Source organism: Cryptotermes secundus, unplaced genomic scaffold (genome assembly GCF_002891405.2).
Source record: "Cryptotermes secundus unplaced genomic scaffold, Csec_1.0 scaffold42, whole genome shotgun sequence".
NCBI lineage: Eukaryota > Metazoa > Arthropoda > Insecta > Blattodea > Kalotermitidae > Cryptotermes > Cryptotermes secundus.
Genome location: NW_019720161.1, coordinates 84,253 through 98,401, shown reverse-complemented (window position 1 = coordinate 98,401; position 14,149 = coordinate 84,253). Strand labels below are relative to the sequence as shown.

The window sequence follows — 14,149 nt, the reverse complement described above, 5'->3', positions numbered from 1 at the left end:
AGCATCGCTTGGAAGTCTGCAGGGAACTTCAGCAACAGCTTCAAGAGGATCCAATCTTTCTTTCGAAGGTTGTCACTGGTGACGAAAGTTTGGTTTATGGCTACGACCCTGAAAGCAAGCAGCAATCGTCACAATGGAAGAGCCTTTCTTCACCTCGGCCAAATAAAGCTCGACAAGTCAAGAACAACATTAAGTCCATGTTGATCTGTTTTTTTGATATTGACGGGATTGTTCATAAGGAGTTCGTCCCTCCTGGTCAGTCAATAAAAGAGTTCTATCGCGATGTTCTAAGGCGTTTGAGGGAGGACATGAGGAGAAAACGTCCAGAGAAGTGGCGCACGAACGACTGGGTACTCCACCATGACAACGCACGACCGTATACGGCTTACGTTGTGCATGAATTTTTGGCTAAAAACAAGATGGCAGTTGTTCCCCACTCACCGTATTCGCCAGACTTAGGTCCATGTGACTTCTTTTTCTTCCCCAAGATGAAAATCAAGTTGAAGGGGCGAAGATTTTATTCAGTTGAGGAAATTCAAGCGGAAACGCAGATGGTACTAAACACCCTAACAAAGAAAGACTTCCAGGATGCATTTGTAAAGTGGCAGAAACGCTGGGATTGGTGTATGTGCTCCCAAGGGGACTACTTTGAAGGTGATGGTGCAGAATAAGATCTAGGTAAGATGTAACAGTTTTTATTAATATATTTCGGGAACTTTTGGATTGCACCACGTAACTGGTTGTCTTCAGTATTATTTTGATCACATTCACAATAAACTGTGTTATGATTTCTGGAAGGTCAAAATTTCTTAAACTAAATGTGAGTTATTTACTAAACCAAAATTCACTAAATTCAGGAAAATAACACATTGGGTATGAGCTGGAACCATAAAAATATCCACTAAATTGGGATCTGCCTATAGCTTAACTGACACACAAACTTCATGGAGTAACATTCTGATGAAACATCCTACACATCCATAAAACATAGGGATCAAAGGAAAATATAATTCTAGGATGAAATAAATTTATGAGTGAACCATATTTTAGATCTTTTGAGGTACAGTGCATTCTTCCTCAAACATCTGTTTCACTTCAATAATTCAACAACTTTAATAAACATTCGTTAACAACATACAAAAAATATGTCTATAAAACCCACAAAAATATAAAATTTAGAGAATGAGACAACATTCAAATACAACATTTAAGATCTATTATTTATGAAGAGCACAGATCATACAGTTCATTTTTGTAACGTACATCTGCTCAGTGTTTCAAAATAAACTACATTTCCTTTCACAAAAGAATAGTGTCTACAAGTACTACAAGGTCTTCTAAATTAAAATCCCTCATTTTAACTGCCATGTACTGATCCTAGTAGCAATAACTAAACCTAAGTAACGTCACTAGCAAGTGAGAAATTTTACATACAAACATCACTTGTATAAACAAATTAAAACAATGAATGTAGTATAAACACAATGTGAATATGAAGGGGTTCTTCTGGTTGTAATGCCATGTAGTCTGAAGAAAGCTTCACATTTCAGAGGAACTTATCACCTCCATCTTCAACCCTGAAGTCTGTGCTATACATAGTCACTGCTGTGCGAATCTCAGATCGTAACATAATGCAAATACAAGTATGATGGCTGATATATCCCAATATACATGACACAAGAAATCCCTGAAAACCACCAATCCAGTCAAATGTCACAACTGCTTGTTCTGCACACCAATGCAGGGAAGAAATTACATGATCTTGATCAGCAAAAATGTGGGCAAGCAGAGCAATAGGAACGTTTTTGAAGACACCAATGTTTTCCAATTAGCTTGGCTCGGTTGGGCCAAGAGGGGCACAAAAAGGACTCAAATACAAAGTTATGAAAAGTTAAACAGTTCCATCTAATGTGACTGGTGAGTGAAACTAGACGGGACTGCTTAACCTTTCATGACAGACCAGAATGAAACACATCAAATTTGAATACAAAGGGTTAAGAAAACCATATTAGATGAAATACTATGTGACTCTGCAGCAATAATGCCAACATTCTATGTTTCTGATCAGGTCCTTATGCAACTTTTACCATAGCAGGAACCAGGCTGCAAATCAAGAAGCCGGAGTTCCCTGCCTGAGTAAACAGACAACACTGTCACCATACATCTTCTTGTTCCCCCCCCCCCTCACCAAATCATGTATTTTATTTACTGTTAAATATCATATATACATAAATCTGATAAAAATGTATCCTATTATGGCACATAAAACATGTTGTAAGATATTCTGAACCTCTCAAAAACTCTTACAAATAAATGCAATGAACATTCATGGAGGTGAGAAATAAGAAATGAATGTTCCAAATGAATTAGAATATACCTCTAGCTGCAAATATATAAAATACCCATTCCTCTGAGGTTTTTTACTGAAACGGAGTGTCTGCCTAATTCTGTAAAGACATTTCCATCCTTGAACAACAGGCAATAAACTGTATCAAGAACAGCTGTTAGCAGTTGCAACAGTTTCAAAATCTTAAAACACATCTGTTGATTTGCGTAAAAGATTATTACACAACCATGTTTCAATTCATGAAAGAGAACATGAAACAGATACATTATAATGAATTTATTTCCCAGTGACAAAATAATATCTTGAAGAAACAATGATGCTATTATACACAAAATTCTCTGTTATTATATTGCAACGATAGAGAATAAATTAAATGGTCTTTTAACTCAAAACACTTTCAAAGAAATACCTTCTATACAAAAAGGTAAAAATCTCAAATATGGTTTTAATAAAATATCTGTTCTATTTAATGGGCATCAGTTTTGAGGAAATTTTCATATTCAGATTCTGTCATTAATTCCTTCAATTCATCTGGATTTGTGAGTTCAATCTTGAACAACCAACCTGTAAACAGAGAACATATTCTTATGAAAATGCATATAAATTATATCCAGGTTTCATGACTACTTAGGAACACACCAGTGTGACAGAAATTTGGTTTAAAGATGAAAAAGTAACGATATACGAGGGGGTACCCAAAAGAAACCAAACTTATTTTTTTTAACTTATTTATTCAAAATTTTAAGCACAAACCTTCAATCCCCTTCAAAGTACTCTCCACTTACACTAATACACTTGTCTAGTCTTTTATTCCAGTTTTCAAAACATTGTCTAAATTCATCTTTTGAGATGCTTGACAGCGCCTCCGTCGTTTTTTCCTTTCATGTCTCTTTTCATTCAAGGAAACAAATAAAAGTTGCACGGGGCAAGGTCGGGTGAGTATGAAGGGTGAGGAACAGGGGTCATACNGTGGAAGGACGACCAGAACGAGGTTTGTCATCGATTGACATTTCACCATTTTTGAAACAGGAAAACCACTCAAACACTTGAGTTTTCCCCATAGCATCGTCCTTGTACGCCGTTTTTAACATTTCAAGAGTTTCTGTTCCACTTTTCCCGAGCAAAAAGCAGAATTTCACCGCCGCACGCTGTTCACAAAAATCAGCCATTGCAAAAACGACGATCACACAAAACAGTTGTCACTATAAACTCTGCTGAAACTAGTCCTTACCTTCTGAAGCAACGGTAGTCGGCTTATCGACTCAGGAATGTTAGCTCTATGCGCTCATAGCGGCAAAACGTGGTACTACAAAAGCTCTGCCCACAAAAAAATTAGTTCAGTTTCTTTTGGGTACCCCATCATATTTGTGAACAGATCAAATTTATATAAAGGAAAGGCTAAGTATTAACTGCATTGGTTAATTATATTTTTAGCCGACTTTTATGTAACTGTCATAAGGAAATATAGGCATATGGTATCACAAAGTGACACATCTGTCTCCCCCCCTTAAAACCAGTTCTAACCCAAGCAATGGATTTTCATGCAGCTCTACATGAACACCATGTCCCTGGAAGTCATCCCACCTTTTACGTTTTAATTTCCTATTACCAATCATACCAACACAATGGTCATGTGAACTTCTGAGGTGGGAGCAAAACCAGTCCACATATAAATAACACAGATCTATCAAATTTTGTGTGGTAACAGATATTTGAAAAATATGTGTAGGAAATTGTTTATAAAATATAAAACAAGATGACAGCAATGTGATCTCTACATACAGCTCTCTGTCCCAAACAGTAACTAATTCACCACTGAAGCTACGCATGTGGAGTCTTGTACTGGAATACATCCATCACACACACACCCCTGCAAATTCTACATGAGCAACTTTCTCTACATATCATGACATCTACATGCTACAATATTAAGAATTACGAATATTATTATGATGGAAGGTCTTTATGTTATATCTAACAGATTCAATGCATGTCTACTTAAAATATGTAATATGAAAAATTGCACTAAATTGCATAATTACTCCATATTTCTTATTACTCCCACATGCAGAATGAAGGGAAGTGTGTTTCATGAGATCTTCACACAATTTCTTCTCCTGCTTCAGCAACACACAGTGTGGAGTTTTCAACTTCTCAGTATATATAAACAAATGACAGATTTATTTTCTGAAAATGTCTGAATTCTTCTGATCTGACAGAACCCAATCAGAACACATTCTGTGCAGTCTGCGTTGTGAGGTAATGTAGCAAACAACATAACATTAGAAGTGCTAAGACAGTTAGTTCATCAGAAAGAACTAATGAGACTATGTCTATGTCTCTCTGGCTTATCACCCGACAATAGAAACATTAACGAGCTTTCAAAACATCGTGTTCTGAGCAGAACGCTGTATGATGGGTAAAGTCCAGAAACGAATGTTTATCACATTCAGCACCTTGCATTAATGAAATCAGGCTGCCTTACACCTTGTTTGTAACAGCGAGTCACACTCATTTACAAATGCCTGAGATGCTGGAAAAGTAAGTATTTCATTTTGTCATACCTTTTTCATAACAAGACTGGTTTATGAGAGCAGGTGTTTCCTCCACTGCAGCGTTTTTCTCTATAACTCTGCCTGACAGGGGACAATACAGTTCACTGGCCGCTTTAACACTTTCTAGAGCTCCACATTCATCTGCAACATAGTAAAGTGTACACAAATAACATGATAAAATATTATTGTAAGAGGCCATGGAGGCCCATAGGGTTGTGTGACTTCAAGGCTCCCACATTTTCTAGACAATCAGCTCACAGATGGCAGTAAGGTTGTCAACCTTATGCGCCAGCAGCCCTTTACACCCCAGGAAGATTCCTGGTACTCACTTCTGTTAGAGTCTGAGTCGATCCCAGGGCCATGGTGCGACTGGAAGGATTAGGTCAACTGAAAAAATCCACCTCATCAGGACGCAAACCCATGACTTTCCACCTTGTAGCACAGTGCCTCAACCAACTAAGCTACTGCATGCCCCAAAATATTATTGTACACAATGAAAATATAAAATGAATATGTTATCATATGTCAGTGACCAGACACAGGTGTTGGATTGATGCTTGGGTTTACCGAACATCTTCTAACTACAGATAACTATAACACTAATGTTAATAATTTATACACTTAATAAATCACTACAGCATACACTGAGTCTCAGTCTGTTATGTCTTCACTGGCCATTGCAGGGTTCCTGTTTTCACCAAAAATCGCTAGATTATGAATTCTAACCAACCATAAACTGTGCGCTGCTCACTTACAGCTAGCAAACCACAGTCACTAACCAGTGACTTGAGACTGACTGGCTTCGGTCGGTCAGTCCGTTACATAGCCTTGGGTTGGACCACACAGAAAACACCGTTTCCAATACATAAGTCATCGTCACTGACATGCTGGCTAGCCATCGCCTAGTAATGGCAACCTTGTTTATCAAGCCATTCCCATGCAACAGACAATATTTAAGTAGTCATGTCACAATATTAATTTCAGGATAGATAATAAGAGGAAAAGACAAAGAGTAAAACAATTTTAATTTACTGTAAAACCATTTTTGGAAGCATTAACCAAGATGGGGGAATAAATGATATATACATTTCCTTTATTTTCACACTGAGTAGATCCTTGATTACCTGCAGGAATTCTGAGATCCTTTAGGTACTCAGTACAGCCTTCTGTAATGGTTTAAGTTTTGCCCATTACATCTGTTTAAGTAATATGTATCAGTGATGTCTTACAATGATTTGCTGTAGACTGTACATCTTCTCACCCTGTTTCAACTTTATTATTTTATTGCTATTCTGGCTCTACGATGGCTGCACAAGGTTTGCTTTCTACTACTGGAAATAAGTGTCTCACTTTCTGGCGAAAAGCCCCACACCAGTAGGTAATAATTCATTTTCAAGAGTGAACACAACATGGATACTGGGGGTATTTCCGCAACTTTAGAAATTTATTTTTTAAGAACAAGATCCAAATTATATTCTTAGAACCTGCCTTGAACAACGTGTTCCCATGGTTAGGTTCTCAGTTATGTTTTCAAAAAGTCTGGCCTTTGGTTCAGTTCTCAAAAGTTTAGGATTTTGATTTGCTTTTACAAATGAACTTGTACAGATGGCAGCACTAACATGGCAGACAACACAGTGGTAAAGTTTCAAAGCTACTTGGGCCACCCATTAACATGCAGTATCAGTGAGTACTTCCAGAGTTTTGCATTTTGCCAATCTTCATTCCTTCCACATTGCACAACTGTATTTTATAATTGCTTATTTAATGATGCTTTCAATGGCTCAGATTATATATCAAATGACAAGATTACAATTACTGTATTTTTGGACATTATCCATCCTGTTTTTTATTTCAAACACAGAGTGTTTCAGAGACTTGATTCTGTCTGTTGTCATGTAAAAATCCATTCAGTTTGGCCCATCATAGAGTTAGTCTGGAGATGGGGACTAGCTCTATTGATTGGGCCCAACTGAGTAGGCTATGAAGAAAGCAGTCTTCTGGGATTTGGCACCGTGTATATGTGGTGTTAACCGACGTTTCGGAGGAACGTATCGCCTCCATCTTCAGGGTAGAAGAAAAAATATATGAAATCTGCAAGCGAAGAGACCGTGAGAACCGGTAAAAGCAGACTGAGTAGGTTTTACTTGAGGACAGCGACAGAATCCAGTCTCCGAAATGTTGTGTTTTAAATAAAAAGCAGGACACTGGATAATGTCCAAGAACAAAATAATTATATTACTATAACACTGTCACAAATTTTGAGATCTTATTTACATGATTAGTCAACAGCGAATTGTAAAGGATGCAGATGGAAGTTGTGATCTAATCCCAGGTACTATCCCAGCATCTGCATCAAGGAATTGAAGATCATAAAAACACCTCTGTAACAACAGCCCATCTCTGAGCTGAAATTTGAAGCCAAGATCTCTCTAACATGAAGATCGTGTGCTACCTACGTCATTCTGACATTCAGTGTGTCTGTGCGTGTGCATGCATGTGCATCTGTGGTTTGAAAGTCACTTCTCTGCTAAAGTGGTATATTTACCTTTCTTCAGGACCTCAGTGCCTACATCAGGTAGTTGTGCGTACACGACATCACCAAGGGCATCCTAAAAACCAAAAACAATGCCACACTGAATGAACTACATGAACAGATTAACTTAGGGGAAAAATCTCAAGACAACAGCATCTGCCTTTTCAAACTAACATACCTAAGCAATGTAAAAGAATTATGAAATCCCAGAACTTGAACAGGTTAAATATAATAGCACAGAAAGTATGAAAAAGACACTGAATGATGGTGAATTACTCCAACTTCTACCTGAGAAAATTGTTGAAACAACAGTTGTTGCTACATTTCCAATAGCTATTCCAAGCATCAAACAGACTTTGGCTCAATAATACTAAGACTAAGAAAAGTTATCCCCTTCTGAATTTGGATTTGACCAAAAAAGCTCTGCATGATTACCAATTCCTAAGCTATCCCCTTCTGAATTTGGATTTGACCAAAAAAGCTCTACATGATTACGAATTCCTAACTTATCCTCTTCTGGATTTGGATTTGACCAAAAAAGCTCTGCATGATTACCAATTCCTAACTACAGGTGGCACTAACATTGCAGTAAATAACCACAGTCCTGTAATGATTTTACGATCCCTTATAAACAGCACTCAGCTATGTCCACCTCAGAACAGCACTGGCCGACAGTCACATTGCCAAATTTTGTGCTTTGTGGATCACCTTACGATTCTGCTGCTGGATATACCAGTATGTGATTTGATTGCTGCAAGCTTGCAAATGCATGCTCTGACATCTGGAGTTGAAATAAAGAAGTGATAACAGGAATGCATTTCTTAACCCAAGCTTAGCATTGTTGAATCACATGAAGGCAGAGAGTGAAACCTTTAAATTGTGGCAGGACTGCAGCGATTGAAATGTTGGCATCTGTATCAGCTCCTACTTGCTTTCCTGCTATGTAATTAGAAAGATTCTCATTCCTGGTTATTATGTACTATTATGTTTTGATTTTAATTATTTATTTACATAGCATATCACCCCTCAAATTTAATGCTTTTTTCATACACAGTTAATTTTCTTTTGTTTAAACTAGCATAAAATACACAAAATGAATCTAACTGGGCACACAGAGCACACTGAATGGTTCTAGTGCTGATGACAGAAATTCAGTATCAAAATGGAGTAGCATGAAGATTATGGGCTTCTGGGATGTCATGTTATATTATTTTCTCCAAAATATCAGTACCTATACATATACCAAATTCCACATGTTCAAGGTTGCATTCTTCATACTCATTGCTGTGAGAACTTCAGACATAATATTTCATACAATTTTGTAGCACCAGATAAACAGAATGCCACTAAAAGACTTCCCACATTGGACCTCTAGTTTCTTCACAGCCCTAAAAACGGCTTATTAATAAACTAACCTGTGCATAGTGAGAGATGCCAACTGTTCCGGTTTTCCCATCAATTAAAATCCATTCATGTTTGTTGGTATACATGCGTTCTGGAAAATAAAATACAGTTTTATGGGCAATAATTTAAACTTCATGGCACCAGTGCACAGTGCCTACATAAGTCCTACGGAAAGACTTCCCCAAAGCTACTGTACACAGCGTTCAATTTTCTTTTTGTTGTTGGCTACATAACAATGTTGTTAGTATTAAGACTATGTAAAGGTAAAAAATGGTGAAGCTACCCATGTAACAGGCCATAAAGGCCCATAGGTTTGTGAGATGTCGAGGCTCCCATATCTTCTAGACAATCAGCTCGCAGATGGCGGTGAGGTTGTCAGCCTTACACACCGGCCGCCCTTTACCCCCAGGAAGATTCCTGGTACTCATTTCTGTTACAGGCTGAGTTAACCCCAGGGCCATAGTGCAGCTGGAGGGATTAGGTCAATTGATAGAATCCACGTAATCAGGACTTGAACCAATGACCTTCCAGCTTGTAGCATAGTGCCTCAACCACCTATGCTACCACGTACCCCATTAAGACTATGTAGCATCAGATAAAAGGATGATTGTTGAATGATGGATTACTAGGGATTTGGAAGGAAAAGGCTGCAGCATATCCAGGTATTATCCCAGCTATCGCTCAGAGGGACTGAGGGAAATTTCAAAACTTCAGTCAGGATAGCCACTGTCCCACCCAAGATTCAAACCAGGAACCTCCCAAATGTAAGTCTAGGGCATTACCACTAGACAAACTTACTCAGTATGGCTTTCACAGAATTTATTGTTCTTCCTTAACAGTCAGACAACACTATTATGCACCTACTACATTAACAGATAACTTTTCTTTCCATCCATTAAAAACAAGGTAAGTTTGAAGCAGAGCAACAAGTAAAATTAGAGCCAATGCTGTATCTGCAGATGAGCTAAGTGTTTGGCTTACAGCAGGGGAATGCGGTAACGTAGTTGGTTGAGGCACTAAGCTACAAGCTGGAAGGCCGTGGGATCAAATCCTGATGAGGTCATTGGATTTTTTCAATTGACCTAATCCTTCCAGCTACACTATGGCCCTAGGGTCGACTCAGCCTCTAACAGAAATTGAGTATCAGGAATATTCTTGGAATATTGTTGGAGGTAAAGGGTGGCTGGCGCATAGGGCTGACAAGTGTCAGCCGAGTGTCTAGAAAATGTGGGAACCTCAACATCTCACAACCCTATGGGCCTACACGGCCTGTTACAGGGATACCTTTACTTTACTTACTTACAGAGGTACAGCACATCTTTAAGAAGACCACTTAAAGCTAGCTTAGACTGTACCCAACTGTGCCTGCTATCCCCATGTGAGGGGCTGCTCTATATACATATAAGCAAGAATGTTGGCAATAAATATTATCTTCTGTTATATGAGGTTACTATTTAGGTCATCTTCAGTTTCTTTTTTATTTTTTTATTTCTAGTGGGCTGGGACTAAGTCCCTTGTACTGCGGCCACTTCTGGCCTATTGTACCAGCCCCAGATAATAGGTGAGGGTGATTGTGAAGCAATTGGTGGAATGAAGATTGGCAGGGGAAACCGAAGTACTCAGAGAAAACCTACCCCAGCACCATTTTGACCACTACAAATCCCACTTGACCAGACCCGGGATTGAACCCGGGCCGCCGTGGTGGGAAGCCAGCGACCAACCGCTTGAGCTATGGTGCGGCCCATCATCTTCAGTCGATCTACTTAAGGTACTGCTGACGACCCAATTTGTGAAAGGTGCCTACAAGAAGATGAATCAGCCACACACATCTTACATGATTGTGAGGCTGTAGCCTACCTCAGATATTGTCACCTGGGTCAGTTCTTCATGGAACCAAGTGACTTTTATGATGCCCCCATAAATAAGGTCCTACATTTCATTCAAAGTGTAGGATTAATAAATGGTTAATCCATAGGGGAAGCACAATAGATCATTGCAGGTCGCCGTGCGAGGGCCGGTTTCTATGGCTCACTCCTCATACTCATAAATAAGGTACTGCTGCTTTATCTAAACAAATGAGAATTCTACCGAGTCTTTCCAATTTAATCAATTTCTTAAGTGAACATGTATTAAAACAAACTATGGAACTGACATACTGATCTGCGTTTGTGTATTATATATCCAAGTTACAGTTTTCTGGATATAAACGTACAACACTATAAATGGATTGAATGATGTAATACTTTGTTTAGTGAGTTGAGTTCTATTACAAACACAGAACTGTGTCCATGTAACACCAGTTCTGGATTTACAAGTCAGCTAAACAAGCTACACCCTTAGGCATCACAATCTGAGGGACCTCCAAATAATAAATAAGAAAGATTTGAGGCTTTCACGGCAGTGACTACGAAGAATGCTGTTTTCTGGGATGTGTAGCGTGTAGATCTTGTGTGAACCAACATTTTGGAGGAATGTATCACCTCCATCCTTAGGGTCGGTTCACACAAGATCTACACGGTGCTACTTCCTGGAAGACAAATTCTTCAATAAATCAGAAAACTCACCCAAGAGATGGTAAACCTTGGAGGATAATAAATATTTTGATTGCACGTTGTCAGATTGGAAAGATGGAAACAACACACACAAGAACAGCTGCAGGAATTGAAAATGAATTGGGAGGTCACATTGCACTTCATGGTGCAGCTGATTGTTGCCAAGCAACATTTTTGTGAAGTCCCACATACATGGACACATGGTTCATTCTAATCTTTTGATTTTTATGATAGTTTAATACCTCAGATGTTCAGAGTTAATTTATAAAATAAAGACAGTAGCAATTTATTGTCAATTCACTCCAGGTGACTGACTTCAAAACCTCCTAAAAGGACCCTAAATGGCTTTGAAGTGAATGCACTGTGTATGAAATTATGTTTCATCAACATGCAATCACCTAATGAACTAAATGATTAATTAAAGGTCTAACAATAGTTCTGAGGTAAGATGTTGCACCTTTTCAGTTTCATCACTAAGCATGTTTTGACCAGTGCTGGTGTCATTTTGTTTTATGAAATCACCACAGGGTCCGTGGATGAGGCAAAGATAAGGTTGTCCATGTGCTTAACTAATTAAGCGCTACGCCATGCAGACATAGGGGGGAGTGGATGTATAGATCCACATTTTCTTGATTCGGACACTAGTTGGATGTGAGTGGAACTTCATGTCCCAGCCACTTTAGCCCCAAGGAAAGGTCGGTGGAAGAGATAATCCATATTTTTGGACTTCACTCTAAATGTTGAACATCTGACATACTACTATCAACACTACTGTCTAATGTCAACTATAACCATAGCGCCTAATCTAACATAACCTAAACTTAATGTTGATAAACTGACCAACTAAAAACTTCTAAAAAAGCAGACAAAAATTAACCCTCAATGAACTTTGCAGACATCTGTGATTTAATTTTATTTACATTATATACCATACTTTATAACCAATTATATTAAAAACAAATACAATACTGTATAACAACATACACTGGTTTGAAAATTAAAAAAAAAACTGCTTTATTCAAATGCAGCACGCAATGGAAACGAAGATAACATTCATGTTATCAGATCTTAATTCCCATATTATTCTATTTTTTATACATAATGTTACTTAATGCTATAGAGCATGCACCTAGTTCTACTGATACTCTGCTGTGTGGTAACTATTCAAATTGATACTGAAATTGTCTACAAACCGGCATAACAAGTAAGGGCCGTAGTGATGGTTTTGCAGTTTTGTAGTGATATACTGGGTGTTTTAACATAATTTTTATGCAATATACCCAGTATATGAAACGACCTAGAAGTCATCTGTCTTGTTTTTGTACCCACTTGAAGACAAAGATTCATTTTTATAATGCCTCCCTTTCCTCTTTGATCGAAACAGAAGACGAAAACTACCAATACCAATCCACTTATATTTCGAGTATGGTCCTAACTCACGTGACCAAACACCTTAAAGGTTCCAGTATGTCCAAAATTACAGCATGTGGCTAATAATTACACATGATAACTTGTTACAATATTTAAATATGAAGGTAAGTGTAAGTAGGAAATACACCAATCACATTCTCAACATTCCTTTACCACATGTACTACGCACTCCACCATGTTCACATACGTCATAAATTACGTTTAAGCAGGGTCCACGTTACAAGATGCGACTCGAGTCCTAACGATGGCAATGTTACTTGACGATAACTTTTAACATTGGCTGTCTTGGATAAACATTATGTACGCTGTTTCGGTGGGTGTCTTTGACCCCGTCAAGTCTGATAAGTGTATCCTTTGTCACTGCGTCGAATGTTACATTCGGCCAATTAAGGCTTGTGACAAAGAAGTTCTACATGCATGACTTGACACTTGTGGCTTACCAACGTTTTGGAAGAACTTCCTCCCACCATTTTCATGATAGAAGCTAGATGGAGTCATCCCAAAAGACCATAATACAATTTTTCAGACTAAACATTTTCAGCCTGATGTGTAACTGTGGCCTTCAAGAACACACCATATATAGAACGTTTTTCTTTTTGTTTTGGCAAACACTGCAGAGGCCATGAATATTTTGGAGCTACACACTGCTTCCATATTGTGCAGAAGAGTGACTTCCCTGATCCCCAAATATACAACCAGTCCAGACCTCTCCTTTTACAGACTGCAGTCTGTTCTTGGGAGTGGTGAGTATTGCTATGACACACGGGGACCAATGTGATTATTACCAGTTTCTTCTTCTTCTTATATACATTTATGTTAAAATTTACATTATTATTATTATTATTTCCTAAAATGAAGAAATGTCACTGCTCCATCTTACTAGCAGTGAATTTGGTCTAGTGTCTAGAAGTCCCACAATCTTACAGTAATCTAGGGCTAACTGTTCCAGATCTGTATGATCTTGGGTCTCATTGAGAGCAGTCCTAAGAAAGATGATGACCCAATGCTGCAAGTGGTACTTCAAGGCTTCTTAGCCCTGACAGGTTGTCAGGCATATCCAGGTCTGGGTCATCAGCTGGGACATTCCTGGGAGAGGTGGCTGGTGCATAAAAATTCAAGTGGAATGTCCAAAAATTAGTCTGTACCTTGCTGGTCACAATAAAGTGCTGCAGGCTATCCCCTGGTGGTCATGATGTAAAGACAACCTGTGCTCAGGTGGTGGCTTCTCAGTGCTGAGCCTCAGGTTCATCCTGAATGACTTCACGTGAGATGAGCAGATTTTTCCAATTTATTTGAGTTTCCATTGCTGATCACCATTTTACCATTC

The 14,149-nt window shown here is 38.4% G+C and overlaps 2 protein-coding genes across 2 annotated transcripts in view; one reads left to right on the top strand and one right to left on the bottom strand.

Annotated features, from left to right (window-relative positions):
* The window catches only part of LOC117282521, a 53,055-nt gene extending 39,070 nt beyond the window's left edge, over positions 1-13,985 (top strand). The window contains exon 2 of the mRNA XM_033752474.1: positions 13,772-13,985. Within this exon, the coding sequence (XP_033608365.1) occupies positions 13,772-13,960 (189 nt within the window). The 3' untranslated portion in view covers positions 13,961-13,985. The remainder of the gene's footprint in view (positions 1-13,771) is intronic.
* LOC111866959 (glycine cleavage system H protein, mitochondrial) lies at positions 1,089-13,020 on the bottom strand. Its single transcript, XM_023856353.2, has 5 exons — positions 12,585-13,020; positions 8,851-8,930; positions 7,448-7,511; positions 4,912-5,043; positions 1,089-2,911 (listed from the first exon to the last, which is right to left on the bottom strand). Exons 1-5 carry the CDS (start codon positions 12,736-12,738, stop codon positions 2,814-2,816), a joined length of 528 nt encoding a protein of 175 aa, XP_023712121.1. The 5' UTR covers positions 12,739-13,020; the 3' UTR covers positions 1,089-2,813.
* Positions 13,986-14,149: the final 164 nt, after the last annotated feature.

What these genes read in the sequence shown, in the direction of transcription:
- LOC111866959 (XM_023856353.2), bottom strand. Translation starts at nt 12,738, where the DNA reads ATGAATCTTTGTCTTCAAGTGGGTACAAAAACAAGACAGATGACTTCT. An exon ending in GGCCCTTACTTGTTATGCCG is followed by an intron (nt 8,931 to 12,584) that starts GTTTGTAGACAA and finishes TTTATTTTCCAG; the next exon opens with AACGCATGTATACCAACAAA. An exon ending in GCATCTCTCACTATGCACAG is followed by an intron (nt 7,512 to 8,850) that starts GTTAGTTTATTA and finishes TTTGGTTTTTAG; the next exon opens with GATGCCCTTGGTGATGTCGT.